The sequence below is a fragment of the Talpa europaea genome (assembly GCF_964194135.1).
Source record: "Talpa europaea genome assembly, chromosome: 7".
In the NCBI taxonomy this organism is placed as follows: domain Eukaryota; kingdom Metazoa; phylum Chordata; class Mammalia; order Eulipotyphla; family Talpidae; genus Talpa; species Talpa europaea.
In genome coordinates, this window is record NC_140074.1 from 84,895,352 (window position 1) to 84,913,432 (window position 18,081).

At 37.2% G+C, this 18,081-nt stretch overlaps 1 protein-coding gene across 1 annotated transcript in view; it reads left to right on the forward strand.

Annotated features, from left to right (window-relative positions):
• EFCAB5 (EF-hand calcium binding domain 5) overlaps window positions 1-18,081 on the forward strand; it is a gene marked incomplete at its 3' end in the record, with an annotated part of 87,025 nt that overhangs the window by 41,654 nt on the left and 27,290 nt on the right. Inside the window, exons 10-12 of the mRNA XM_084237851.1 lie at window positions 3,550-3,764; window positions 6,175-6,331; window positions 16,345-16,634. Coding sequence (XP_084093977.1) covers window positions 3,550-3,764; window positions 6,175-6,331; window positions 16,345-16,634 — 662 coding nt within the window. The remainder of the gene's footprint in view (window positions 1-3,549; window positions 3,765-6,174; window positions 6,332-16,344; window positions 16,635-18,081) is intronic.

Below are 18,081 nucleotides of genomic sequence, written 5' to 3' on the forward strand. Positions count from 1 at the left end.
CCATATATGACAAGCCCACAGCTAACATTATTTCTTTTCTTTTTACATTTTAAAAAGATAGGTTTATTAGGAATAGGAGAAAGAAAAAGAGAGGCTCCTGAATAGTCACAGGCAAGCAGGAGAGCTGCTAACATCATTCTTAATGGTGAAAAGCTGTAAGCCTCTCCATTAAAATATGGAACAAGAAAAGATGTCCACTCTCACCACTGCTTTTCAATATGATACTGGGAAGTTCTAGCTAGAGCATTTAGGCAGGAGAAAGACTTACAAGGAATTCAAATTGGGAAAGAAGAAACTATCATTATTTGTAGATGATATGATTATATAGAGACTACAAATCTATCAATGGAAAACCTAATTAAAACAATAAACCAGTTCAGTAAAGTCACAGGTTATAAAATCAGTACACAAAAATCAGTAAGATTCCCATACACAAACAACCAGTCCAAAGGGTTATGAAAACCATCCCATTTACAATTGAACCAAAATAATAAATACCTGGGTATTTAACAAAAGAGGTGAATATACATGAGAGCAGGTATAGGCTCTTCACTAACTGATGCTGGGAAAAACTGGACTGCCACAAGCAAAAGAAAGAAACTAGAACTACTATCTCACACCATTCGTAAAAATCAACTCAAAATGTATAAGACCTGAAGCCATAAAATATAGTAGAAAACATAGGCAAAACACTCCATGATATACACCTCCAAAACATCTATGAGGACTCATCTCCAGAAACAAGGGAAACACCAAAGAATATAAACAATGAGGACTACATCAAACTAAAAAGCTTCTGCACAGCGAAAGAGACATCAATGAAAACAAAACAAAAAGACGCCCTAGTAAAGGGGAGAAAATATTTGCACACTATACAGCAGATAATGGACTGATATAAAATGCCTACAAAGAGCTTACACAACTCAACAGAAACAAAGCAAATAACCCAATCCAAAAAGAGCTAAAAAGACACTTCCCCAAAGAAGATATGCAAATGGCCAATAGGCATATGAAAAAATGTTCAACATCACTTATTATCAGAAAAATGCAAATCAAAACCACAAGAAGATACCACCTCACACCTGTGAGAACCATATTAAAAAACAAACAGTAAAAACAAATGCTGGCAAGGATGTGGTGAAAAAGTAGCTCCCTTCCACTGCTAGTGTGAACATAAACAGGTCCAGTCATTATGAAAAACTATGTGGAGTTTCCTCAAAACACTAAAAGTGGATCTACCAGATGACCCAGTTATTTTACTCCTAGGAATCTAACCAAAGGACACAAAAAAAGTAATTCAAAAGGAAACCTGCACTCCTATGTTTTTTACAGCACTATTTACAATAGCCAAGATATGGAAACAACCTAAATGCCCCAGAACAGATGAATTGCTCAAGAAGCTGTATACATACATAATGGAATACTAATCAGTGGCAACATGGATGGAGCTGGAAGGGATTACGCTAAGCAAAATAAGTCAGAAGGAAAAAGATAAATATCAGATGGGTTCACTTACATGGAGAATATAGAAAAACTGAACAAAGGGTCAGGAAAAAGACAAAACTTGCAAGCTGACCATAGATCTGAGGCGTACAGCAGGGAGGGGAAGGCAGAGGCATCAAAACAGGGGAGGGAAGAGCATAAGGGTCTATGGAGAATGGATCATGGGTGCTATGGTGGTGGGAGAAGTATGGTGACTACACCTGAGGAGAGAAATCAAATACTGTTCAAAGGTCAACAATTATGTAAGAAAATAAATAGATAAAAGGAAAAAAAAAAGGACTTATAGCCCAGAATCCTCTACCCAGCAAGATTAATAATCAAGATAGAAGTAAGAGTAAGGCACTTCACTGAAAAGCAAAAGCAAAAAGCATTTATCAACATAAAGCTGCATATGAAAGAAAACCTGAAGAATAAGTTATTACAAAGCACAGAACAATGAATATCAAGGGAAAAGATACCTAAATTATTTTCATGGAGGAGGACGACAAGAAAAATAACAATGTGGTCCATTAGAACCAACTAGAAATGAAACCATTCAATGAGTCTCATAATTAGTCCATCTTATACTAACCTAGCAGAACCCTCAAAGAAAAATCTCTATAGAAGCAACACATAAGACAACAGAAAAGAAACCCAAACCAAATGTAATAGGAAGCCCTAAAATTTTTTTTTAAAACAAGACAAACTAAAACCAAAACATAACAAAATGGCAATAAATACTGATATTTTAATAATCACTTAAAAATGTAAATGGCTTGAACTATCCAGTCAAAAAATGCAGAGTGGCTGAATGGATTGCAAAGCAAAGCCCAACCTTCTGTTTTTTACAAGAAACTTTACAAAGAAAGACAAGCATAGGCGTAGAACTAAAGGTTGGAAGATATTTATACAAGCAAATGGCAACGCAAAGAAAAATACAAAGCATGAAATTTTACCTAGTAGCTTCTCTGACCACTATGCCATAAAACTAGAAATCCATACCAAAGAATGGGGGTCTTAGTGGTAGGTGTGGTGTGTGGTAACAATGCCTGAAAGGTATAATCCTATACCTCTAGATTGTATACAATGTTTTGACCAATGTTGCTTTAATAAAAGTTTTTTAAAAAGAACAAAATCATGAAAAATTATGTATACATGGAGATTAAATAACATGCCGCTTAATAGCAAAAATCAAAGCAGAAATTTAAAAACCACCTTAAAATGAACAAAAATTATGATATTTAAGTTACCAGAATCTATGGGATGCAGCACAAGTAGTTTTAAGGGAAAAGATAACTGCAGTGTGGGTGATCTTTCTTAAGTCATGTCAAATCTCATAAGGAAGACATAGGACACACATTCAATCAATGAATAAATCAAACATAAATCACTGGGCTGACATTGTATGAAATATGCTTCATATTGTAACATGAAATGTCTAGATAAATTAGTCAAGACTCCGTGGGGAGAGGTTGTAGTGATGTTATTTATATACTTATTTACACAAGAGTACATAGCTGCTGGCTTAGGTACAACTGAACCCAAGAGCAACAGTTGCAGGACACTGTCTCTGCTCCTCAACCTTGCTCGTCTCTGTGTAATGTTCAGTTTTAGGTAATTTTCTCCATTCTATGCAAAGATATCCATGAGAGTGCCTCTAAATTTCTATCTTAGTAGTTCAGCAGAGTACAGAAGAGTGATTCTTTCCCAACAGTTCTCTAAAATGTGGAATAATTCTCATTGACCTATAGTGGGTTACACTGTTGTCATAAGTGAATCTGTGGCCAAACCTGTATCATGTGGCTGTCCTTGAAGCTAGGGGGAAGGATTCTCCGTACCATCAGCTAGCGGAAGGGTTCATTTAAACTGAGAGTGGGGGAGAGGTGTATCACCAAACAAAAAAAAAAAAAAAAGAGGAGGGTGTTATCCTCATGATGGTTTCATGGACTCCCAACAACAACAACAACAAAAAAAAAAAGTAGATGTCCATCACAATAAAATAAAATTTCCCTGGGTTTTGAGAAAATTGTTTACTTTACTGTTTGGTGTATGTTTCCTGCTTGACAGACCTACACTCAATTATCAGAAATATTCAGTCTTACAAAGAAGCAAAAGGTAGGAGTGCCTTCAATGGAGTCTCCTTCAATCTACTTCAATTTGTGCAACTCCTGGAGACATTTGTTGGTGAAGATACCCCCTTGAGTGTCAGTGAGACTCTCGTATCCTTTTTTAAGAGGTGCTATGTTGAAACAAAAGAAGAGAAAATGAGTCACTTAGAACAGGTGAGTATTATTTATCAATGAAACAAATGAGTTATTATTGTAAATCTTTAAACCTCAGTTACTCCTAATGACTCTTCCTTTTTTTGAAATTAATTAATTAATTTTTTAAAATAGTTCTTTCTTTCTTTATTTGTTTGTTTGGGTTTTTTTTTGTTTGTTTGTTTGTTTATACATGCACTGGGTACAGTCAGAAGCGCGGGAGGGTGAGAGAATTCACCAGAGCCAGAGCAGGGAGCAGAGCAGGCAGAAGGACCGAAGTACACTGCTGAGGGGAGCAGCGGGCGGCAGGAGAGGTCTGCGCGCCATGCGGGACCCTCCTCTGGTGGCCGGGGAGCAGCCGGGGATCAAACCGGCGCCGCAGAGGCTACGGGCAGCTTGGCAACCCAGCGCTCAACCGCTGCGCCACCGGGGAGGCCCTTAATTAATTAATTAATTAATTAATTATTTTTTTTTAAACTTTCTTTTTTTTTTTTTTTTTTTAAAGATTTATTTATTTATACAAGCACTGGGTACAGTCAGAAGCGCGGGAGGGTGAGAGAACCCAATAGAGCCAGAGGAGGGAGCAGAGCAGGCAGAAGAACCGAAGCACACTGCTGAGGGGAGCAGCGGGCGGCAGGAGAGGTCTGCGCGCCATGTGGGACCCTCCTCCGGCGGCTGGGGAGCAGCCGGGGATCGAACCGGCGCTGCAGAGGCTGCGGGCAGCTTCGCAACCCAGCGCTCAACCACTGCGCCACCAGGGAGGCCCCAATTAATTTATTTTTAACTGAGGTAACATCTAGAAGATGATGTACATATATACAATATGACTTTTTAAACATTTACAAGCAAATGATTACTTATTTCAATGAGCATGGTCCTTAAGCATTTTATTGTCAAATGTTCTAAGATCATAGTACAGAGAATTTATTTGCCTAATAATAAAATAATTGCTAGAGGTAGATGATTTATTGTACAGCTTTGTTTTCCTCCTGTGTAGCTTGAAGAGCATATTCTGAGGAGCATGTATTTGTATGTGCAAAGATGTGTGTGTGTGTTTGTGTGTGTGCACTGTCTGCTGTGTGAGTACATTAGAAATGCACATACCAGAGACACACTACAGGAGGGGGAGGAGAGAGTAGGATCAAAACAAGGTGGGTGGGAATTGTATGGCTACTGTAACCAAGATGAAAATGCATACATTGTGCAAAAATGAAAAATGATGTAAAAATATAAAATTTAAAAATAATAAATTATTTTGTTGTACCTAAGGGTACAACTATGGCTTGAATATATATGTTAATTGATGTGTACTCAGTATGAAGTAGTACATGCTTCCTGAGAACTTACACCTTGCTTGGGTGATAGAAAATGTACACACATTTGATATAAGCAATTTATATGTCCCAATATGAAATACGTAAATTAGATTCACCAGGCATGTTTAATAATCTCATCAACCTCATGTGTCTTCTCAACCTAAATCTGAAGTTCCCACTTCCATTGTAATTTTGTTACAGGGCAGAATGAGGGGCATCTTGGAACCCCCAAACCTGCATACTCTAAATGGGTTCTGCCATTAAATTACCAATTGATAGAATTAAGCTAGTGAAAAATCTAAAAGGTAAATGAAATCAATGTTAATTAGGTCAATGCTTAATATGAAAAAGAATTTTTCAACATTTCTTATTGTTTGGACACTGTATTAATCTCCCTCCATTTCAAAATACATCCCACCAAGAGACCAGGCAGAACAATCAATGTGGTCATCACTTCCCTGAACAACCAGCGAGGAAGAGGAAAGGAATGAATGAATTAAAGATTCTTTTTTTTTAATTAAAGATTCTTGAGGAGGGCCTCCCCGGTGGCGCAGCGGTTGAGCGCTGGGTTGCGAAACTGCGCGCGGCCTCTGCGGCGCCGGTTCGATCCCCGGCTGCTCCCCGGCCACCAGAGGAGGGTCCCGCATGGCGCGCAGACCTCTCCTGCCGCCCGCTGCTCCCCTCAGCAGTGTACTTCGGTCCTTCTGCCTGCTCTGCTCCCTGCTCTGGCTCTGGTGAATTCTCTCACCCTCCCGCGCTTCTGACTGTACCCAGTGCATGTATAAACAAAACAAACAAACAAACCAGCAAACAAATAAATAAAGCATGCCTCTATAAAAAAAAAAAAAAAAAAGATTCTTGAGGAGTGTGTTTCCTTCCTAAGTTAATATGTTTTAATCCAGTGCAGAAAATGCCTGTTTTTTGGTTTAGAGGTGAAACAGAGAAATGATATTTAGAGGATCAAACACTTCATTTTCCCATTAATGTCATGCTTAGTCCCAACATAAAGTTGTTTTCATAAACAGTATTGCACTACTGGAGGAATAAATAAAGGATGCTGACTATCACAATAAACAATGTGTCTTCTGTGCTTTGTCATCCTGTTTGCATTGTAGGCTAGACAAAAGACTTCCCAAATCCGACGGGAACTTCTCCTACAATCCCTCTTTCAGAAGTGGGACAGTGATAGCTCAGGCTTTCTGGATCTGAAGGAAGTTGATGAACTCTTATATACATACAAGGAGGGAATGGAGAAAGAATCTATGAGAAAAGGTAAAAATATAACAGTTTTTCACTTAAATTGTGGTATACTTGGCTTCAACTTTTCCAGTACTATAACATATATACAGTTAAAACCCTGGTTTTATTTTAAAACCAGGAGATACCACTCCACACCTACTATTATGGCTATAATTTTTTTGAACTTTATTAAGATATAATTAACATATACCATTGTGTAAGTTTAAGGTGTATGATATGTTGATTGTATATATACATATATTGTGAAATGTTCACCATAATAATGTTAGTGAACACCTCTTATCACCTTATGTAATTATTTCTTTCTAGTAGTGAGAATATATAAAATCTCTTTTTTTTAAGATTTATTGATTGATTGATTTATACATACATACATACAAGCACTGGGTACAGTCAGAAGCGTGGGAGGGTGAGAGAATTCACCAGAGCCAGAGCGGGGAGCAGAACAGGCAGAAGGACCAAGGTACACTGCTGAGGGGAGCAGCGGGTGGCAGGAGAGGTCTGCGCGCCATGTGGGACCCTCCTCCGGTGGCCAGGGAGCAGCCGGGGATCGAACCGGTGCCACAGAGGCCGCGGACAGCTTCGCAACCCAGCGCTCAACCGCTGCGCCACCGGGGAGGCCCTATAAAATCTACTCTTGAAGCAACTTTCAAGTATATAATTTAGTACTGTTAACTATGGTGACCATGATGTACACTAGATACAGAATTTATTTATCTTTTAAGTGAAGTTTTATACTTTGAATTACATCCCCCCCACTTCTAGCCCCTGGCAGCTGCCATGCTATGTTCTCTTTCTATAAGTTTTGCTTTTTTAAATTTTCCACATATAAATGATACCATATAGTATTTGGTATTGTCTTTGACTTATTTCACTTAGCTTAATGGCTTCAGGATTCATCCATGTTGTTGCAAATAGCAGATTCCTTTTTTCTCATTATATACCACATTTCTTTATCTATTCATCTGTCAATGAACACTTAGGTTGTTTCCATATCTTGCAATTATGAATAATTCTTCAGTGAACACAGAGGTACAGATATCTCATTTCCTTTGACTATATACCCAAAAGTGCAATTACTGGATCATACAGTACTTTAATTTTAATGTTTTGAGGAACCTCCATATAGTTTTTCATAGTGGCTGCACCAATCTGCATTCCTACCAGCAGTCCATGAAGGTTCCCCTTTCCCTTGTTATCGCTTGTCTTTTTGATGACATTCTTACAGGTGTGAGGTAATAGCTCACTGTGGTTTTGATTTGCTTTTCCCTGATAATTAGTGAAGTTGAGCATCTTTTCATGTACCTTTTGGTCATTTGTATTTCTTCTTTGGAAAACATCTATTTAGTTCTTCTAACACTCTTTAAAAAACTGGATTGCTTTTTGCAGTTGATTTGTATGTGTGCCTTGTGTGTTTTGCATGCTAACCCCTTATCAGATATATGATTTTCAGATAGTTTTCTCCTATTCATTTTGTTGATTCTTTTGTGGTGCAAGCTTTTTAGCTCAATGTAGTCCCATTTATTTATTTTTGCTTTTGTTGCTTATGTAGTATGGCTATAATATACTTGTTTATTTTAAAATAGTAAACCAAATATAATTACATGTTAAAGATTGATCTTCAAACATTATAACCAATGATATTACACTTGCCTATGATCTTTCTGATGTAAAACCACATCCACACCTTAGTGTCACCAAATCATACGACATAGCTTCCTCAACTATTTGAAGCTACCAGATTTAGCACTATTGACTTAATTCCCCAAGTTCTGAATAGCTGTAAGAATCTTTTCGAGGATTGGAGGAATTACCTCAACCTTAACATAGTGCCAAAATGAAGCTAATCCAGGAATCCAGTAAGTCACAGCAGCATTTACCAGTACTTGAGGCCTTCTCTGTGAGGTTATAGACAAAGTGGAACATGGTTGGAGGAGAGAGAGTCTGTCACTCTGAATGTCCAGCCGAATGTCTCCTGCCCTATAACTGTAATTTTAAAAATTCAAAGTAACAAGTGTTGGCAAAGATGTGAAGAAATTGGAATCCTTGTCCATTGCTGGTGGGGGGTATCAAAGCAAGAAGCAGCAGAATTTGTTGCAGAGTACTTTGCTCAAGACCTTAATTCTACATAGATTCCTTCTCTGTGCCTGGCTACCCTCACTTTCGAGATTAAAGAATTTAAACCATTCCAAAGAGCTGCCTATTTTTGCTTCTTCAATTTTTTTTTTCTTATATCTCTTTGCCTCTGCAAATCTGTCTGATTTACCTCCCAAGTCTGACTGGCTTGCAAGCTTCTCCTTAATTTACTGACTTATTCTCCTTGATGACTCTTTCTTCTCCTGTACTGTGTATTTTCTCTTCTGATCAATACTTCTGATCAAAGACTACTCCAGTGTAATTTTTCCCTTCTTCATTCAATTAAATACCAGTATAAATGTTTTTGTTCTTTTTTTTTAAGGATTTATTTATTTATTTGTTTGTTTATACAAGCACTGGGTACAGTCAGAAGTGTGGGAGGGTGAGAGAATTCACCAGAGCCAGAGCGGGCACAGAACAGGGAGACCGACGAAATACATGCTGAGGGGAGCAGCGGGTGTGGCAGGAGAGGGCTGCACGCCTGTGGCACCTTGGCCGGCGGCCAGGGATGGAACCGGTGGTGCAGAGGCTGTGGGCAGCTTCGCAGCCCAGCGCTCAACCGCTGAGCCACCAGGGGAGGCCCCTGAATGATTTTGCCCTTCACTGAGTTTTAGGATTTATCGGGTGGCTTTGGCATATAAGATTTTTATTTCTTGAACTACATAGTACATGTGGTAGAGAAATTTTAGGGTTAGTTAAGTGCTTCAGCCCTTTAGAAATCTGTTGTATACTGCAGGGGAGGAGGAGCGGAGTCAGAGGGAGGGAGGGAGGAGCACAGGGGACTGAGGTGATGGTGCAGAGGTGCACTGGTGAAGGAAACTCTATGGGGAATACACCTGAGGGGGTGGGGGGAAGCAAATATAGTTTAAAAATGAACAATGATGTAAAAAATAAAAAATAATATAAAAAAGAAATCTGTTGTTTTCCTTGATCTTCAAATGCACCTTGTTTTTTAATCATCATAGTTTCCTCATTAACTATATCTTGTGCAAACTTTACATTTATACATAATATATTACGTGTCTGAAACTGTATCCAAAAAGAATTTACTTAATGAAGTTTTAGAAAATATAATTAGGTAGTTTCCACTTATAAAATGGGCAAATTTCATAACACAGAACACCAGCAGAGTTGATTTCCACTGCTGGATCTTTCACTAAATGACCACAGGTTTATGAGCAAGTTACTGACCCTCTGTAGATCCAGATGTTCTCATTTCTAAAATGCAAGAGTTAGATATGATGAATTCTAGAATTTAAAGAACTGGAGGATGATATTTTAAGGAAGTTGCAATAAATGTAATTGAAATACAACAATAGAGATAGGTAGATAACATAAAAAATAATAGGTTAATCCAGCAAATGAGAATGAAGAAAATAATGAGGAAACAGAATCTGCTGCCAGATGAATATGTCTGTGTCTGCAAGCAGGAAGAACAAATTATTCTCTCCTAGGGTAGGCTTATAAAAAATGACTCTGAACACATACTGCTAGCCACCTGGCTGATTGCTGAATTGATGGAAAAAGGCAGATTTTTAACTTCCTAAAAAAGGAAGAAAATGCTAAATTTATACATTAGCTAATAACTGATAGGCAAATTTTCAAACAGTTCTGTTTATTTTTTGTTTTCCTCTACATTCCTGATTTATTTCTGTGCCCCAGGTTTAAAAAATGGTTTACCTTGTTGCTTCTATGAAAAAAAATTATAAAAGTAAAATAATTAAAATTGGGGTTAATTAGGATAAAGTCACAGAATTAGAAATTTCAAGTAATGTTTCTGTTGTTGTACTTAAAGTGCAAATTTTCTGCATAGAAAGGACAAATTGAAACTTTCAACCTGTATTTTTCCCTTTTCATTCCTATCTCATACAGCCTAATCTTTTGAGTGAAATATCACTTAGAGAAGACTGTAGACTATGTGACTTATCTACTGTGTAGAATATAACGGGATAAATGACTCTCTCCCCCACCCCCATTACTTCTCATGGAATAGCTTATTAACATTTGTTGGATATGACCTTTAATTTTCTATTAAACAACAAGATTTGCTTTAATGTATAAATTTTTACTTAAGTGGAATATTTAACTCTTTTAAAATTATAACATTTTGGTGACACATTCCGTCAATGAATTCCAGAAATATTGAACAGTAAGAACCATATATTGAAAAAAGCTCATTCTAGTTTTCTAAAGAAACTGAAAATTGGACAAGTAGTATAAAATTGTAACTGTGTCTTCACTTGGAAACAAGGACTATCTTCAGTCTTTTCTTGATTTTTGTGAGTGTGACACTTTTGAAGACTACATACTAGTTGTTTTTAGTGCATCCTTCTTTTAGGTTTGTCTCTTTCCTCATGATTAAATTCAGGTTATTAACTTTTGGCGGGAATGTTCTCATTGAATCCTATCAGAAATTTCATATAATATGCTAATCTGTAAGGTCCTTCCACTTTGAAGATACTATTTTTCTCTTTGTAACATGTAAGTACCTTGTAGGTGTACTTTGAAACCATATAAACACCCCCTTTCTTCCTATATTGTTAAAAAAAGTTACAAGGATATAAAATAAGAATACCTCACTAAAAAAAAAATAAGATAGCTGATTAAAAAATTGACTTATCAATAGAATGTAATAATATGAACCAATTAAGAGTTATCTTTATGTAGGCAGTTTGGGCAAGTGTTCATGGTAATGTGCTAAGGGAAAAAACATAAAACAATGTACCATATGATTTATATTATAAAAAATATACATAGATGAAGGATATGCACCATAATATTAGTGATTCTGGATAATAGAAATAGAGCAGTTTTATAATTATATGCACATATATAAATATATTTATATCTAGTTTAGTGTCTTGTGTGTAAGTAGATAGACACAGAAAAAGTTTCAGAAAGAAAAGACACCAAATATTTAAGCAAATTATCACTTGGCTGTTGAGATTACTGATGATTTTTAAAATTTTTTAATGTGTCAATAAAATTAGTCTCAAAATTAATATCTTGATAAAACTTAAGGTTTTTATAACAGTCTATATTCTTGGTTTCCTATTTATTCAATGGTTTTTAATCCATCACTATCACTGTTTATTTGAGTACTCATGTTGACTCAGATTTGGCCAATGAGAGTCTTTTCAGTCTGGCTTCTGTGCCCTCCCTCCCCCTCCAATATTATATTGTGAAAAATTTCAAACATCCAGCAAACCTGAAAGAATTTTACAGTGAGTACTTCCATACCAACTGACTAGATTCTACCATTAACATTTCACTACTTTTTTAATTATCTATTCGTTTCTCCATCCCTATATATCCTTTTATAACCTTATGAAAAAATAGAACCAAAAAGATTTATCATACCCCATTACTCCATTCAGTCCCCACCACCCAATCCCCAATGCAGCAATTCTTTTGGTTGTTTTCCACCATATATTAGTTTTATCTCTTCTAGGCCTTCCTTTTGCATAAGACTTCTTTCACATAGCATACTTTTTCTTGAGATTTTTATGTTTCATGGATTAACGATTTGCTCCTTTTTTTATTGCTGAGTAAATATTTTATTGTAAGAATACTATAACTTTTTTTTAATATTTTTGATTGAGTTAACATTAGTTCACACCATTGTTTCCATTACAGAAGTATAGGATTCCCCCCTTCAGGCATTATTACCAGAGTGTGCCCACCACCAAAGAACCCGTAAGTCCATTACCACAGAATCCTCGTGCTCTCTTCCTTCTTTGTTCTCCTCCCTCCCCTTCTCCTCCATTCCACAATGGAGGCTTTCAAAGGTTAGTTTTTCAGTCTTGCTTTATCTGATTCTTTGTTTTATTTTTCTATATTCCACAGATAAGTAACATCATCCAGCATTTGTCTTTCTCCTTCTGACTGATTTTGCTTAGCATTATTTCTTCCAATTCCATCTGTGTGATGCAAATGGCAAGAGCATATCTTTTCTGATAGTTGAGTAATATTCCTGTGTGTTTGTGTTTACATATACATGCATATACACCACATCCTCTTAATCCATTCATCTGTTTGGGGCATTTAGGTTATTTCTATTGTTAATCCATTTTCCAACTGATAGACATTAAAACCATTTAGTTCTTGGCTATTATGAGATGCTATGAATAATCTTTTAAAATCTTTTCTTGTTGGTATATATTTCAATTTTTTTTAAACAATGGGTCACTGACATTAAGAATGTCTTTTTATTTATTTATTTATTTATTAAGATTTATTTTTATTTATTTATATAAGCACTGGGTATAGTCAGAAGTGCAGGAGGGTGAGAGAATTCACCAGAGCCAGAGCAGGGAGCAGAGCAGGCAGAAGGACTGAAGTACACTGCTCAGGGGAGCAGCAGGCGGCAGGAGAGGTCTGTGCGCCACGTGGGACCCTCCTCCGGTGGCCGGGGAGCAGCCGGGGATCAAACCGGCGCTGCGGGCAGCTTCGCAACCCAGCGCTCAACCGCTGTGCCACCAGGGAGGCCCTATATTTCAATTTTTTAAAATATATACCTAGAGGTAGAATTTCTGCATCATAGGGTAGGTATATATTTAGTTTTATAACCAACAGCTGGATACTTTCCTGTGTCCTTTTAATATGTATCCATAATTTTTTGAGCACCTCCATGCTTTCTGCCACAGTAAGATCTAGATTTTCTTATGCTTTCCCTATCCCTGTCTGGATTCACCCATTTGTCCAAGGAACCTTGATTTCTTTTAGTAGAGAAAGGTATTTAGAAGCCAAGACTTGGGTTCTGCATCTGCTCATTTCTCCCAGGCCCTGCTCTCAAGTTTCTTATGGGGAATATGTATGTGTGTATACATAAACATCTATATCTGTATATAGCTCTGTAAATATCTAGTAGTATTAGATTATATCAGGTATGTGTAGGGTGGTGTGGCTGTAAATAATATCTACTAATATTAAAAACTATGAGTTCACACACATATCCAAATCCAATACAGTAGCACAAGAGTCATTCTAGTTTTCTCCCAATTTTATAGATCCCTTCTCTCTTGCTCATATAATCCTAAAAATATTTTTTATCAATCCTCCTGTGTGGAACTAATATCCCATCACACTATCATCCCCCCCACACTCATATGCTTCTTGCTACATTTAGGTTCTAACATCTCAGACCAATATAATCTTCCTACTCAATTTCCCTTCTCAATCTGTGCAGGCTTCTGACTCTTCACACTGAGCAGATCCTTTAGCTGGAAAGTGCTCCTCATTTTGCTGGGACCCTGATTCCCTGATATGGGCTTCCCTTCACATACACACTTTCCTCACCCTCTTTAGATTCTGACTTCCCACACCAGGCTGTCCCTCCATTTGCACGCTCTTACCCTGTTTAGACTTACAAACCCCACATTGGCCATCCACTTCATGTGGCTATTCTCTGCATCCCACTTGAGTTCTCCTGATACCCCAAGCTAAACCACTTTTCTGCAAGTCTACCCTCTTCATTCATATGAGCTGAAGATTGCCTTTCACATGGATAACCCACTCACCCATGCCAAGTCTCTGCCTATATACAGATGCCCCCTTTACTCCACTTTGATTCTGATATCCTGCTATTAGCCACCATAGCTTCCCTTGACCAGAAACAGAGTCTTACCTTGCTCTACCCACCTGATGGTTTTAGAATCAAATTGTTAAAAAAGAGAAAGGAATGAAAGGAAAAGAACAGGGCCTCCCCAGTTGTGCAGCAGTTGAGCACTGGGCTATGAAGCTGCCCACAGTCTCTGCAGCACCAGTTCTATCCCTGGTGGCCGGTGAGGGACCCACATGGTGCGCAGACCTCTCCTGCTGCCCGCTGCTCTCCTTAGCAGTGTACTTCGTCAGTCTGCCTGTTCTGCTCTCCGCTGTGGCTCTGGTGAATTTTCTCACCCTCCCATGCTTCTGGTAGTACCTCAGTGCTTATATAAATCAATCAATCAATCAATCAATCAATCAATCAATCTTAAAAAAATTATTTTAAAAAAAAGAAAGGAAAAGAACAAAAAATATGGAAGCGGAAGGACGTACAGGTACTTTTAACTAACTGGAGACCATGTCAGTTAACTTCCTTTTGAGTTAGAAAGCCCAGTCCAAAGTGATTAATCAAAGAAGGACTTTATTAATTCATGTTCATGAAATTCCAGGACACGCTTGGATTTGGGAGTTAAAACAATGGCATTAGGATAGATTTCTGTTTCTTTCAGTCTGCTGCTGCTCTCTTCTATTTTTGTCACCATTTTCATACTACCTCTCTCCTGTAGTGACCAGGTCTAGTTTCACATCCTTACAGGTTCATTCAAGTCCAATAGGAATAAAAAGGAAATGTTCTATTTCTAATCATTCAAGTAAAGAGTCGGCTTTAGTCTGTAGTAACCACTCTAACTAGGGGAACAGAATGTCCTGACTGGCTTATGTCTGTGATGCATGCTCTACCTCTAGAACCAAGAGTAGAACCCCACTCAGACACATGAACAAAAATGGGAGTGGCATGATCTCCCCAAAGCAAAAATTGGGATGCAATTACCAGGAAAAATCTGAATGGATGCTAACGAGAAAAATCAACAAATGTCCAACTATAGAAATGAGAAGTTCTCATATAAGATGAGGAAAGGTACCAGGCAGCATTTGTTAACTGTCAGATAAATAGTATAGAATGGATGCTATTGTTCTTTCAAGGGAAGGAGAAATCACAATGGAAGTTTTTTGAGGAAGGAGAGATTCTGAAATTTGGAGAGGAACAGCACATACCTATGACTTATTATTTATAGTAAGAAACTTGCACTTGTGCACCAGAAGATATGGACAAAATGCTCAGAGCATTGTTCATAAGAGCAAAATACTAGAAACAACTTATACAGACACCGAAAGGAAAATAAATCAATGATGGCGTACTTACAGAGTGACATTATATAGTGGTAGAAATGAATGAGTCACAGCTATAGAAACAACTTGGATATGGTAGCATAGTGTTGAATAAAAAAGCAAAACCAAGAAAACTACATTTAGTATAATATCCTTTCATTCTAAAGTTTACAGACAGGAAAAACTAAACTATATGTTGTTTTAGAAGTACACACACACACACACTATTGGGGAAAAGAAAAATGAAGGGAAAGATAAAGCAAAAGCAAACTTTCAGGATATCTGGGTGTCAGGAGGCAGTGGGTGAAATACTGGCAGGGGCTTAGAGTAAGATGTAAGTTATTGGTAATGTTCAAGTTTTATAGTAGATTAATTATTGTATAGTTTAGAAAAAAAATGCAGAAGTGTGAAAGGGCTGGTCAGGGACCTTAAGTAGAATGGTTATAGTAGAGCAAATAATTCCTATATGGTATTATGGGCATATATTATTATTATGGGCTCAGTTTGAATATGGTAGGGCTGAATCAGGGAATTGTATAAAGCAAATTGTGTTTTAGTTTAATATTATAAATATGTATTGAATTTATCTATTGCTGATCCAATTTTAAGGTGATTAATACTAGTACAGGATTAAGGAAGTAGAAATAGAGAGGAATAGCCACCAGATACAATGCCAAAGAATAACATGATAGGATTAGAAGGCCTATTGGATGTGGAAAGTAAAAGGTAGGGAGGAGACAAAGCTGACCCTGGGATTTCATATGGCTGAGTGGTAGAATTAACAAAACAAAACAAAAACAGGGAAAATGACATGGAAGTCATTTTAAGTTCAGCACAGGAAGTCACTATAAGATGTTTTGTTGGGAGAGATTCTTTTGGTTTTTAAGGTTTTCAAGGTTTTCAGTGGGGGGGGAAGAACATTTGCCAAGGACTTTGGTGAACTATAAGAGAAGAATGAAAATTTCCTCCACAGATGAATGAACTTTTGATTAGTTATTTATTTTGTGTTTGTCTTTTAGCTAAACTACATATCCATTTTCCAAAACCACCCCCTGGTCAAGAAGTAAGGCTATCTGCAAGGCAGTTTCAGAAATACATAGAATTGGTTGTATCTGAACTCAGGGGCAATGAAGATCTTGTTCTGGAAAACATTGTAGAGTTTCTTATGTATAGTTTAGAAAGGACACATATTGAGAATCTCAGAAACTCTGCCAGACGAAAGTGGTTGCATCAAATCCAACGTGCTGCTCAGACAAGTGGGGTATCCCTGGAACCAGTGTATAATGAAACCTTTAAGGCGCTCACCCAGGTATGTTTTCTAAAATGATATATAAGAAGGTAAATTTCCTCATAGCAGGCAGTGCTCAATGATTGCAAAAAAGGAGCACACTAAATTCTCTCGAAAAATTGCTGGGAACAGCTATAGATATTTTATTTATTCCAGTACATTACAAAGGCCCAAAGGTTATCAAGAGGCAACAAGGATGATTAAGCTGGGCATGGTAGAAGCAGAGAGGATAGATATAAATGACGGAATTATGTCTTGAGATTTTTAATTTCATTTGTGCTGAAAGACAAGCCTAGAACAGAGAGTAGACTGCTTTGAAAAATACCAGTAAGGAGGTGCAATAGCAGTTTAAGCTAATTATCCCTTGTATGATTTTTTTTGGAGTCAGTTTAAAAAGGAACTATTTAAATCATAAAATCATTATAAATTAGAATCCACCATCACACAGTATTTTACAACATTGCCTAGAAACAAACAGGCTATTACAGAATCTTGTCATTTAAAACACATGATCCTGATGGACCACTGCCCACAGCTTTGTCACTCATTCAAACGTGCCCAACTTGCTATTCCTCCCAGGTAGAAATACCATGGCTGTCTTCGACATATATCACAGATTCCATTGATTCAGGGGGTTTGTATCATTCATCTCAGATAAATAGCCAGACTTGATTATTGTAATCATCTCCTGAATGACTGAATTTTCCAGTGTAGTTGGAAATGATATGACCAGGAACAGGAGACCCATCAATAAAAAAGCAGTAGTATTCTGCTGTGCTTCAGAAATCTGCAGTACCCTAAAAGAAATCTTCCTACATTTTTGTTACTCTATAGATCTGTTATCTAGAAAAGATGGAATAGAGGTAGGTAATAGGGAAGAAGACATGAAAAGCATTACCCAATTATAAAAAGACGAGACAAATGTTGTGTCTCATATCAAATTTATGGACGTGTTCAATATATTGTTAATAATATTATAGTATTTCAGGTATAGAGAATTTTTAGTTATTTTAATGAGAAATAATGGTTGCGTTCTGGGGGTCCAAAGAAATGACATGAATCATATCTCATAGTTAAATTATTTTAAGAATTCTCTCAGGGTGTTTTTTTCCCCCTACATTCACATTATAGTAAAAGGTCAAGAAATATGAGTGGAGTGCAATCATCTTCTTGTCCCAGCTCTCTAAAAGAAATACTTTTTTTTTTAAATAATAAATTTTATTTTTATATTCCCCCATACAACTGCACATGCCCCATTCTGACCCCAATCCCTCCCCTCCCGGCCCCCACCCCCCAAAAAGTGTCTCTGGTTCATAGTTTTTTGTTGATTTTGATTTTCACTTTCTTATAGTTATTCATTTTCCTGATCCCTTATTTAAGTTTTCTAGATTCCTGCTATGAGTGAGACCATCCGGTATTTTTCTTTTTCTTTTTGGCTTATTTTGCTGAGCATGATCCCTTCCAGCGC